The sequence below is a fragment of the Acipenser ruthenus genome, chromosome 11 (genome assembly GCF_902713425.1).
Source record: "Acipenser ruthenus chromosome 11, fAciRut3.2 maternal haplotype, whole genome shotgun sequence".
Lineage (NCBI taxonomy): Eukaryota > Metazoa > Chordata > Actinopteri > Acipenseriformes > Acipenseridae > Acipenser > Acipenser ruthenus.
In genome coordinates, this window is record NC_081199.1 from 4,068,866 (window position 1) to 4,081,994 (window position 13,129).

The 13,129-nt window shown below is 41.2% G+C and overlaps 1 protein-coding gene across 1 annotated transcript in view; it reads left to right on the forward strand.

Moving 5' to 3' along the window:
• Positions 1 to 12,580, forward strand: part of LOC117427133 (sodium-dependent serotonin transporter-like) — a 17,297-nt gene extending 4,717 nt beyond the window's left edge. Inside the window, exons 3-13 of the mRNA XM_059032939.1 lie at positions 1 to 59; positions 404 to 542; positions 977 to 1,111; positions 1,923 to 2,026; positions 3,586 to 3,713; positions 4,055 to 4,167; positions 4,748 to 4,879; positions 5,425 to 5,524; positions 5,939 to 6,039; positions 8,659 to 8,826; positions 9,128 to 12,580. The exon at positions 1 to 59 is cut by the window's left edge and continues 161 nt beyond it. Of these exons, the coding sequence (XP_058888922.1) occupies positions 1 to 59; positions 404 to 542; positions 977 to 1,111; positions 1,923 to 2,026; positions 3,586 to 3,713; positions 4,055 to 4,167; positions 4,748 to 4,879; positions 5,425 to 5,524; positions 5,939 to 6,039; positions 8,659 to 8,826; positions 9,128 to 9,208 (1,260 nt within the window). The 3' untranslated portion in view covers positions 9,209 to 12,580. The remainder of the gene's footprint in view (positions 60 to 403; positions 543 to 976; positions 1,112 to 1,922; positions 2,027 to 3,585; positions 3,714 to 4,054; positions 4,168 to 4,747; positions 4,880 to 5,424; positions 5,525 to 5,938; positions 6,040 to 8,658; positions 8,827 to 9,127) is intronic.
• The last annotated feature ends 549 nt before the right edge of the window (positions 12,581 to 13,129 follow it).

Consider the following 13,129-nt stretch of genomic DNA (forward strand, 5'->3'; position numbering starts at 1 on the left):
GGCACCAACAACGTGTCCTGGGATAACTACTCCCATTCCCCTGCCGAGGAGTTTTATACGTAAGTGTATGCAAGCGGCTGGCTGGGGTGGAGGTGTACGGGCAGACACTGGCATGGGAGCAGCGTGGTTAAATATGCTAGGAAAGTGCCCTGTCACCATGGGGTCGTCTCCATGGTGAGGGCTCCACACATCCGCTGTCAGCTGCCAAACGCCTTCAATGCAATTTCGACAGCTAGGTTTCGAAAGTCAATTTCATGAAAAAAAAGCCGTCTGAAATGCACAACCCCCGTGACTGCTGGGAAAAGCTTGTGGGCTGTGCCTGCAGCTCAGATGACAAGGTGGATCAAATAAAAAGGGTTTGGATACAAATCCATTTTTTTAAAAATTGATATTTGTTTGATAGGAGGAATGTGCTGGAGATCCACAAGTCATCGGGGCTGCGCGGAGTGGGGGGCCTGCGCTGGCAGCTCGTGCTCTGCCTCTTCCTCATCTTCACCATCGTCTACTTCAGCCTGTGGAAGGGAGTCAAGACGTCAGGGAAGGTAACTGCCGTTATACACCAGTGTACCATTAGAGTATTACCCTGAAGCAGGATCACTAGCACACCACAGCCCACATCATTACCAGCAATGGCAACACAATGCATTTGGAACTCATGTTGTACAGAGAGCCTCCTGCAGCAGTACACTGTTACTTATAAGAACCTACAGCAATGAATCAGGCTGCAGTCTTTCTGGTATGCAGCCTTTCTGCCAGGTCTTAATCAATCTTAATGATACCTATAAAACCTGGAGAACTCTGGACCTCAAAGACACGATTTGTGCGCCCTTGCAGTTGGTGATATACCTCTCTCTCTCTTACCTGGTGAAGGTACAGTACCTAGCAGTTCCCTATATTAACCCCCTCCCTCTACTCCAATGTACAGGGCTGCTCCTGGCTGTTCTTTCTATTAACCCCCGCCCCCTGTCTTTCTCAGGTGGTGTGGGTGACAGCGACCCTGCCCTATGTGGTGCTCTTCATCCTGCTGATTCGTGGAGCCACCCTGCCTGGCGCTTGGAGGGGCGTCGTCTTCTACCTCAAACCCAAATGGGAGAAGCTGCTCGAGACCAAGGTGAGTGGACAGCGACCCCAGAAGCACGCACATGCGTGCGTTACAGATTGTACAATGAAGTGGTATCATCAATACTGTACTGCTGCTGATTGGTATCAGGAAAGACGAACACAAACCTGCAGACATGCACAGAGACACTCAATGGGAATTGTATTGTGACAGCGATGAGATGCATAAATAAACTCAGCTGCTAATGAGATGGGTAATTCAGTTTGCAATTTCCATTTAACAAGGGCTGTATCCCCTCTCCTGTATAATCAACGTGTTGCTCTTCAGATCTCTCAGCTCACTGAAGCTGGACCCAGCCCTGACATTGACAGTGCTTTCATATCACAAACCACAATGAATGGGCACAGCTGCTATTTTGTATTTTGGTTACCATAACAGGTTTAGTAAAGAAAAAGATCTGTTGAGATAATGAGTTCACTAAAACACTCGTCTCTATTTATCCGAGTTTGCATTTTCAGGATCACAAGTATCCAGTGCTCACATTTATAAGTTAGGGGTACTACAGTGTTTTTGATATTGGTCAGTGTGCTGTTTATCAAGGGGGTATCTGTAAATTACCAACACATTCTCTACGTAATTACCAATGTGTTTTAGTGCACATACGCAACTTTTTTCAGTACAAATACACTGCACTGGATTTTTTTTTACACCCCTCACATGCAGAAACAGGAGCCAGTGTTAGCATCTGTGTCCCCCACTCCTGCTTGGAATTGTGGGCACTGAGTCACACGGCTCCACTGCAATAATGAAATAAGCGAAGAGCTCACTGCAGTGTCAGTAATGTGGCTCTGTTTTCTCGCAGGTGTGGGTGGATGCAGCAGCCCAGATTTTCTTCTCTTTGGGACCTGGGTTCGGAGTGCTCCTTGCCTTGGCGAGCTATAACCCCTTCACTAACAACTGCTACCGGTAAGTCACACCTTTCAAGGAACTGCAGCTATACACCTCAGCCAACCAGTGATGCATTCATCCCACTGCTGTGTCCTCCCATTGCAGGTACACTGAGACAACTAGCCTTTACCCCAGGAGAATTACAAACAAAGAGTTCTCCGTATTCATCCAGCAGACTATTTATTTATGGTATCCCATTAATTGAACAGATAACAGCCAAGTTTCAATGCTAGAGAGATAAATCACAACAACAACGAAAAAAAACAGAATTAAGAATGAAAACTAACGACCCTTGATCAAATGCAATTAAAAAGTAAGTAATGAAGTCAGCTGACCAGGAGATGAATGGGGAATAAGGTCTTGGGAGGTACAAATTGAATTGCATGTCCCTGAAATACCACGCAATAAAAACTAAAACTGTGCTTCTGGATAATGTAATAAGAGCTCTATTGGATATGAAACAAAGTACCTGAGAAGCTGTTGATACAAAACACAGACAAACCTGGCAGCAGTGAATGCGCTTTGAATTCCTCACAGAAATAGTTTAATGATATATATCTTGTCTTTGTTTTAATATATACTGCCAAGTATTAGTAGATTTCTTAACATTTGTTTCCAATATTCAATCCACTTATCACAATTTATTTAGAAAGATTGTAAATCTAGTCAGTAATTAATTACACGTGTCTTCTTCTTGGCTATGGCCTGGTTAGTGTGCCAGACTATATTTATTACAGTGACACATTTTTATTTATATGTTGTGTTAATGTCTAGTTCCAAAGTAAATTAAACTGATATCATGTGTATGGTATGCAGTAGTCACAGGCTGGAAGCAATCAGCATTTTAAAAGCAGTACACATTCACTGGTACACTATAGACTTGTATATGCAGTTTGAGTATGCATGAGCTACTTAGTTAGTCGTATGAATTGTTTAATGAACAACATTACAATAAGCGGTGCATTTATAATTGATACAAGATTCAATTATAAAGGCAGGGATTTTATGTGAAATCTACTATATTTAAGGATTGTTTTTTTGTTGTTCTTTAATAGATGCAATCCAAAATCCAACACAGATTGAGAAGCCTTTGCAGATTTTATACAATGCATGCTGGCTTTACTGAAAGCTGTTTCACCACCCCAATGTGTCAAGAGGTCAGATGTCAAAGAGTTTACCCATAAGGAGTCCATAGACTGCCCAGAGTACAGTAATCCGGGAGGGTTTAAACAGCTGTGGGATTGTCAATCACTGTCTCAGATCCTGCTTTAGCTCCCTTGCTACTGTATTTTATAAACCTGATGATCTCATCGCTGAAAGAGGGCTGGAAAGCTTCCATGGGATCTGTGATCATAAAGTGGGAAGTGTTTGTGAACTCTTAGGATTAGGGTTAGGGTTAGGATTAGGGTTAGGGTTCTCTCAGGGTCCATTGTAATGATCGAAATACTGCCGGTCTCTAAATCTGTACACATCTCCCCCCTGTTTTTTTTTTGACACCACTAAAAAGAAAACAATTCCAGTGGAACGAGACGGTGGTGTTTTAATGAAAACTCTCTGTCTCTTTCTGTCTGTGTCAGAGATGCCATCGTGACCAGTCTGGTAAACTGCATGACTAGTTTCCTCTCAGGCTTTGTGATCTTCACGGTGTTGGGGTACATGGCAGAAATGAGGAATGTGGAAGTAGAGGACGTGGCAAAAGACAAAGGTTAGTATTCAGCTCTGATTATAATTATTATTAGTAGTATTAGCTGTACTCATACTGTAGTACTGTAGTTGTATGCATGCACCACTTTGGTTAAGGATCCAATAATAAGCCTTTATAAACATGTTGTTAAAGGTTGCTACTGTTCATTTTATATATGGAAATTGTGGTGCAGTGTCCTTTTAAAATCAGGATCCAAAGTGAGTTCAATAAACTATGGTAGGTGATAATACAGACTGATAAGGGGATGAATTGAAGTTCAGCTGAAGACATATCTAGCTATACAGGACGTGTTTCAGATGAGACTAGCGTTTCAATCCTGGATTCTGCTGTTTGCCCTGCAGGTCCCAGCCTCCTGTTCATCACCTACCCTGAGGCCATTGCTAACATGGTGGGCTCCACGTTTTTTGCCATCATATTCTTCATGATGGTGATCGCTCTCGGACTAGACAGTACGGTATGTAAGCGCAGGCTGCAGCCTGCACTCCGGGATCTGCTACTCTGCTACAGCAGAGGACTTCAAAACCACCGCGGAACAAGCTTCTGTTCTACAGCTTCATTTTTTATGCAATTGTTTTGTCATACACAATCAGCCAATACAAGCATCCCACGCACGGTTTCTATCAAAATTCTGCTGTCTTGATCACTGTTAATAACCCTATAAAACATTCAACAGTGCTACATTTTGAAATACTAAAAGAAAAAGAAAAAAACATTTGTCATTTCATTTCTAAAGCTGCTTTTGGTATTTCTATGTGTAACCTAGTATAGTACCAGATTTTTTAGCCCATTATCCTCATTTGAGGACAGGCTACTTTGTCATTAAATTTTCTCCTTAACTATATTGCTATGAAATTTTGTTATCCGCAAAAGTTAAGTCTAAATGTAATGTATCAAATGACATAAATACAGCTTGTGCTCAAGGACCAATGAATTTGGTAGTGACTGGGCAGCAGGGATTCCTGAACACAGGTGTTGCCTGTGCCTCCTCCTCGTGCTGTACCTTGCTCAGGTGTGCTGTGCTGCTCTGCTTGCAGTTTGGCGGTCTGGAGGCTATCATCACGGCTGTGATGGATGAGTATCCTCAGTACCTGTTCAAGCGGAGGGAGTTGTTCGTGCTGGGGCTGGTGATCGTGTGTTTCATGGGCTCGCTCAGCACCCTTACCCATGTGAGTAAAGAGGCCGTCACATGATCCAACACCTTTGCGTGACGAAAGATGACACAGAAAGGACGCTCAGGGAAATGCCTCGTTATTTCCAAATATACAGTAATGTGAAACACAAGGAAACACAAATGCGATGCTGATGCCCTTTGACAGTGGAATACGTTTTTTTGTGTGTAGGTGTAGGGATAGAGGAATTAGCAGCTCTTATTGTTTCTGGAATTCTGGGTTAGCATGTTGTCAATTGGTCTGGAGCCAAATGCTTCAGGGATACCCGTGTTTTTAGAGGCATCTACATAAAGTAAACTATGCTATTCCCTATACAACAGGTGCTATGAACTGACAACCTGTGTCTGGTTAGGGGTCACAGGAGGATAGGAGGGAGGAGCAGGGGGTCATGGAAGCTAGAATTCCAGGTGGAGTTCTCTCGTTCACGCCTGAAGGGATTGCAGTCATTCGCTATTCTATCACTTTCGGTTCTAACAGCGTGTTTCATTTGCTGTGTGATTCTCTGATTGATGTGTGCCTCTGTGTCTGTGTTGGTTCTGCAGGGGGGTGCCTATGTAGTTCAGCTGCTTGAGACGTTTGGAGCGGGCTGTTCAATCATTGCAGTGGTTTTCTTAGAAGCCATCGCTGTGTCGTGGTTCTACGGTAAGTCCTAATGAGTGGCTGTTCTACTGAGACAACCCGGGGATAAACTCCATTGGTGGTAGATGGGTTATTATGCTAAATATTCATGGTAATAGTTCCTAGTGCTTTTTCCAAGCTTGTACAATACATTTACTGTGCTTTATCCTGGATCATCATGATCATCATGTCCATTTTGACCACACTCTTGCCTGTGCTTTACTGTGCTGTATTACACTTTGCTAAGCACGTCTCGTGTTATAAAACATTCATTTTAGGGTAGTGAAAACAATGTGAAGGGCCTAAGGTGGCCAGTTAGAATGCCAGCATGTCTGTGTCACACACTTCACCCAATCAGAATCAAGAATGACAGGTACATACACGGTGCTGCCCAGCTTATCCTAAGGAGATATTATTTTGAATACTCTCTTTCCCCAGGTATCCAGCGGTTCAGTAATGATGTCAAAGCCATGCTGGGCTTTGCTCCAGGAATCTTCTGGAAAGTGTGTTGGGTTGCTATCAGCCCTGCCTTCTTAGCAGTAAGTACAAAGAACCTAAAGATGAGTGCAGCTTATCTCTGTTTGTCACGGGATGGGTCTGTGCTGATGGGTTTCCATCACCCCTCCACCAGTTCCAAAGGTGTTTTTTTCAATTTGTAATATTGATATTAGTAAATCAATGAAGACCAACATAGTTGTATCTGTGATCAGTAATCACTGGAGGTTCACGGTGTACTGGACTGGGGAAGGGACATGAAGGCTTCCACCTCTGGGTGGTGGGTTCCATTCCAGCCCAGCTCAGTTAGGTGAACTAGAATGAAATGCTATAGTCACCACTACTGATAATTGAATAGTTATGGATTCAGTAAAATGTATTTAGTGAGGTATTAGTGTCGAAGACCAACCTCACAGTAAACATGATTCTCCTCATTCCTCTTTCTGACAGCTACAAAATTCTCCCAGAACTTGTAATGCTTAACCATGCTTTAATACCTGCACTGAAAATGAACAACATGATCAGGTGGAACAAATCCCAACACAGCCATTTGATTAGCTCCAGGTCACTGGGTTAAGACCTTCAGGTCAGGGTAATTGACCCCCTGCTTTGATCACTGGGGCTGGAGTGAATAGCAGAGTGCGTGTGCAATGCAGCTAAGTGGACAATATCGTATTATCCTGGTTGAATTGAAATACAAAGTACTTACTGCATGCAAATATAGCGATTTGCTAAATATTTAATTGACTGAATTATAAACTAAAAAAAAAAAAAAAAAAAAAAGCGATTGTTTAAATCAAGAATGGAAAGCTAGCTAGAGCAGCTGAGAGATTAGACAGGAAATGTAATTTCTGTTTCTGTGAGCAGCGATGCCTCGTCAGCGTCCAATCAACCTGTCGCCAGACCCGGACACTCCACTCCCCGAGTCTCGGCTCACTTTATCTGATCAATCCTCCTCAGATCCCAGTAAATCCCCTTTGCAAATGCCAATCCATTCAGTGGCATAATTTAATATTCCTGCCTCCACTTTGAATACTTGCGTGCTAATCTCCGCCTCGTCTCTCAAAGCTCTCAGCTGTGACATTCTGCAGGCTTGTGGGTTCAAAGAAGACTCTATTAGGCTTTCCTTGTTGCTCAGATAAACAGTCGCAATTCACAGATGCTAATGTCATTCTCCGGTTTTATTTTCAAAGCACTTTTTATAAATATATATAAAAAAAACGACTTATTTGTACTTGATTTCTGCTAACCTTAAAGCTGCTGCAGGTATATCAGATTACCGGTCCCTGTCTGTCAGTCGATATACTGACACTTTTTTCCCCTCTTAAATAATCATCTACCAACTTGGCCAGAAGAGACGCTCTTTTGAAATGTAAAAAAAAAAAAACTGCAAGGAATGTGCATTGAATTGGGACTATGTAGTTACACTGCAGTGTAACTGATTATAGCACTACACTGTTGCTGCTACAGTGCTTATTCAGCTTCACCATAAATAACTATCTAGCCTGGAGAGGTGACTGGGGTATCGCAGTGGAGAGTGTCATGTGCTTGTCTGTGTCATCCTGAAATCCTGAACTAAAGAATTCCAGTAAGTCTGTGAAGAAGCACCAAGGAGTGGAGAAGTTGCTTTCTGGGATTTGGAATCAGCCCTCTTTGACTCTCCTTTGACCTTCCCCTGAGCTGTGGTGGAGATTGCTGTGGTGCGGGAACACAATTGAACATTTTAAAACGTGGGAGAAAAGGGGAGCGGGTAAAATAATAAGGCAATATTGAATAAAAAAAAAAATCTTTTCTATTTGAAAATCTTCAACCTTGGTTCTACTCATTAGGAAGATTTATTGGAAGGATGTTGTTTACTCCATGGCCTTCCTGTTAATTGCAGTTAATGAGTGAGAACTCCTACGTGATTGTGAGGAAGGTTGTTATCAGCTATCAGGCTGCCCTCGTAACCTCGTGCTTACTGACTGTTGTAGCAGACAGAGACGCCTCTCGCTGTGTAGCAGTCTCATCACTGGCAGACAGTCTGTGCTCTGTAAGGAATCACTGGAGGTTCAGGGTTAGGTGGCTCAGTGTACTGGACTGATGAAGGGACATGAAGGCTTCCACCTCTGGGTGGTGGGTATAGCAAACCCTTTTTCCCTTAAATAGTCATCTCATCTCAGTTTGCATGATAGAATCGCTACTAGCTTAGCCAGAAGAGCTGCTCCTATGAAATATAAAAAACAAACTGCAAGGATATGCATTGGATTGGGACTATGTAGTTACACTGCAGTTTAACTGGTTATAATATACTGTATTGCACTATAGCTGCTGAAAAAATGTAAAATGTAAAAAGTATTTTTAAAAAGTTGCAGGCTTTATTTCACAAATGATAGTAGCCAAAGATAAGCCCCCATGGTAATGAGTAACATCTTTGCATCACTTTGGTATCCAGATCTGGAAAATGTTAATCTCTACCTTTCAGTCAGCAGTTCGATGGTGCTGATAGAGAGAGTGCAATGACTGTGTGATATGATTAACATGTACTCTCTCTCTCTCTTGCTCTCGCTCTCTCTCTCTCTCTCTCTCTCTCTCTGTCTCTGTCTCTCTCTCTCTCTCTCTCTCTCTCTCTCTCTCTCTCTCTCTCTCTCTCTCTCTTTCCCTCTCTCGCTCTCATCCTGCAGTATATAATAGTGAGCTCCCTGTTGGATCGGCACCCCCTCATACTGTTTGACTACAAGTATCCTGACTGGAGCATCACAGTGGGGTTCATCGTTGGGGCTTCTTCCTTCATCTGGATCCCAGTTTACATGGTCTACAAGCTGGTGTGGACCCCCGGCTCACTCAAGCAGGTCCCACTCCTTCACTTGCTCTATTATCATTGTGTTTCATGAACTTAAAACTAGGGGTGTGCTGATACTCTCACTCACATTGCTGATAAATACTTCTTAAAGTTTCTTCCGAGTATGAGTGCAAGTTTAATATGGGGGTCGAGAGATCACCCCTGGGGGTTGTACATTGGTCTGTCCCCTTCATTGCTGAGGTATACAGCTTGACTGCCTTTTCGTGCCACAGCCAAACTCTCATTTAAAGTGATTTGTGTGTTTCCTATGCCTCACGTCCCTTCCTTTTGTTTCCCTCTCTCCTCCCCAGCGTTTGGCGGTGTGTATGCGTCCAGAGAGGACAATGCGAGAGCCGCACACTGATTCACTCAGCATGACTCCCGTCCCCTAAGCCAGCCAGGAGCCCAGAACCGAAGGGTGGATGCCTACACCCGTGCGGGAAGCTGCAGCTCCAGCGATTAAGCAAAGAGAACCATTTTTTTTTTAAAAAAGACACTTTACAAAGAAACTCCAGCCGAGTCCATCGTTTTACCAACAGAAGTGCGATGACGGTGACTGCAGCCTTCTCGAGAGCTCGGCCTCAGAGACCTTGAGGAGCTGAATGAAGACAGAGAGTCTGACCAAGAAACAAAACCCCCTCTACAAACAGAAACAAAACAAAGATAGGCCATTCGCACTGGCTTCTGCTGTGCCAAAGTCCTGAACTGAAGTGTTTAAGTGTATATATATATAAAATTGTGCCAGTGTTTATACTTAGGAATGCTGTGTCTAGATTACGGTAGTATCCACTATCATGCATTGTTTATCTTTCAAGCTTGTGAAAATCTGCTGCCAAACATTCCCTGCAATGCTGATAACTGGGGCCGGAATTTTTGGCCAAATATGTATATAATATTTTACAATATAACGTATTGAAATACAGTTATCACTGCCATCTTTTAAACAGATAAGAAGATGATGGAAATTCAGAAATCCTTTGCAAGAGATTTAGCTAAAACACTTGCAAACATAGCTGTAGCCTGCTCACAGCCCTCTGCTATCTTCCTCAAACAATCCATGGGGGAGGGGAAATCAGTTATATTGTCATTGTCATTACATGTAATTGCATTATGTTCAAGGGAAGTCAGCAGTATACTATATATATCTTTCATTCTTTATAAATAAGGCACGCTTCTTTTGCCCACTTGTCCATTATGGAGAGAGTATATATGCCTCAAATATTATACAGTGTGATATTTATTTGATATGTGTTGCAAACTTATGCATAGATTGTTACACGGTCCCCTTTCATATGAGGAGAAATATATTCCATATACTGTAAGCGTTCTACGTGTAAGCGACATGATTTGGTTTAATCTGTTACTCTGTAAACTCTCCCTGTTTAAGACCATGATGAGTCAGAGCCCAGTCCTGTGTCCGTGGCTGCCGTTCGTAAAACGCAACGTTGTTAAAGTAAAAGCCTTACAATGCATGTTGTTTTACACTCGTGAAAAAGTGAAGACCGTCTTACTTATGAAGTTTACACCATCCTCATACCTTAAAATTAATAGCTCAGAAATACCATTAGAATACATTAGATTGCCCTAAACAAAACTTAGCAGCACCACTGGCGTACACAGCATTAGTAGCAATGGCACTATCAACCTAATAATGACAGCCCATAGCAATCCAGTATATGTCTGCACACTGGCACTGATGTAGCACCAGTAATGTCATGGATTAGAAGGGTGTCTTGGTTCACTCCACTGCAATAATAATTGTATGACTCCAAGCTACCATATTTCCTTCATCTAGAATAACTGCATTCCTATTGATAATTATTTGGTATTTAAATGCGTCTGTCAGTAACATTCCTGTAGTTTCATCCGTGCTTTATGAAAATGGTTGTTAAGGTCGGACCATAACTTCTCTGAACGTTATAAATGGCAGGAGCCTGTAAACTGCTGCTGTGATCCTTAAAACACACTTGTGAAACAGTGTGAGGCATTTCAGTATTTGCTATACCTAGTTAAACATAGCTATCTCATTTAGTATGTTACCAAGTGTATCCAATGTGAAGTCAGTGTCTAAATCAAGCGAACAAAGAAAAGTGGTTTGCAATCTACATATTTAAAGTTTGCTGTAAAAAAAATTATAATGGGTGTGACGGCTGATGTATTTTTTAATAATCTATGACTGTTAACAAAAAAAGGAAAAAAAAACATGTTGCCCAACATGCAAAGCATTTAGATTACCTCAAGAATTGAACTTAAAATAACTTCATAGAGAAAGACAAATAGCTGCTACTGTACTACTGTAATCTTGTTGGGTTTGATATGGGGTTGGGGTTAAAAAAAAAAAGGACTTGCTATCTTAAAAAAAAATAATTCACTAACTGATCAATTTCACAACTCCCAGCTCATTGTGAAGTTGAAGGTTTGCTAGCTGTGGTCATGGCATGCCCCCCAAGATTATTATTAGAAATGTACAAACCACATATGAAAAGTTCAACTCTACATTCATTGGGGGAATAGTGAAAAGGACACAAAAGAATAGGCAAAGGCACAAAGTAACTGAGCAGGTTTAACAGGGAGTGATATGGGTTATTTTGTGATTGTATGTCTCAATAGAAAAATACATTGCTGTTCCAACAGTCAAAAGTAATAAATAAGAAACCTATGTGTAAAAACAAGTCTCCTACTTGTACTGCATTGTACCATTCTTTGACAAAGGGCTGGTGCTCATTGTGAGTAGTTGATCTGTGTGTAATAGAAATGTGAATGTTATTATTGATTGATTTATTGTGTTTATATTTGGCCAGTGTAATCCTGCAAGTTTAAAAATGTAGACTTGGTATTTATCTTACTATCAAAGCATGGCATCAAGGCATTAAAGATTCATAATGCCTGCCTCGTGTTATCAACAACACGTCTGTATCATCAGAAAAAAAAAACTGCGCTGGTTCCATGAAATCCAGAAGAATAAAATAATAATCTAGATGAAAAAAAAATGGCTTGAAAAATAAGAAGTAAAAATCCACAGGCTGTGGCCATGTATTAATTAAAGACATTCTGTGCAGGAGGACACGTTATTTGATTAAGGTGTACAATCAGATTATGTTCTTGGTATAAGAAGTATCTCAAATGGAACATTACTAAGAGTTCCGACTCATGCCTTTAACCCATTAAGTACCAAACACATTTTTCTTTGAAAAAATCAGAACACAAGCTGTATTTATCTAATCTGATACATTAAATTTGTTGTGGTTGACACAATTAGAGTTAGTTATCAATATACTTTTGGGGTATGAAGTTCAATTTAGCTTTTTTATTTCAATTCCTTGTTGGATTTAGAAATATCTTAAATTCAATGGGAAATGTTTCGCTTAGAAGTCGTTTTCAACACTGAGCCAAACTGAGTTTAAGATTAGGATTTCTTGTTAGTTTGGCTAGTATAAGGCTTCATTGACAAACACCAATAAAACCCTGGATGCTCCCGACGATTCAAACCCTCTCTTGATGCAGACAGCATTTGTGGTTGTATCGCTTGTCTTTTCAAATGATAGCTTTATATGTTCTTTATTTTGTGTCAAAGACACCCATCTCTGTGAAATGTGGGTCAGTCGGCTGAAGAAGAGCATTTATTAATTACTGTGTTGATTTGCATGCGCCTGCACCCTCCTGTAGCATTCTGCAGCTCGCAACACAAAGGCCTGTATGCTTCAAACCTGAACTGTTTTAATGACATGTTTTATTAAAGAGCTGCCCACAATTACTGGCTGATGCAAAAGGGGCTCGTCTGATATGCAACTGAAGACAAAGCAGGCTGAATAATATCGCCCTGCATTCATGTAGCACTGTAGGTGGAGATCAAAGCCTTTTTAATTCAATGGGTTACAACAGAAAAACCGGGAGGACAAAGAGCCGTAAAAACACCATAGCACCCCTTCTTATATTGCAGGCTCAGCACGTCGCCCCTAGTGGCCAAAGAGTGCAGTGGCTTGTTTTCATAGACTGCAGACTGACACATTATATATATATATATATATATATATATATATATATATATATATATATATATATATATATATATATATATATATATATACTGTATATATCGTTTTTGCTCAAAACAGCTAACTTCCTAACGTTTCAGTATGTCAAGGGAAAGTGTGTTTGAAAACAAACACTGAAGGTACTTATAGGCTTTTGATGCCATGGCAACTACACTCACTTATTTCTATTTAAATCTATTCATGTGCTGTTGATGTAATTTACTACATAGTTAATGATGCAAGGATCTGCCATTCCTTTTCTATTTAACCCTTCGGGCA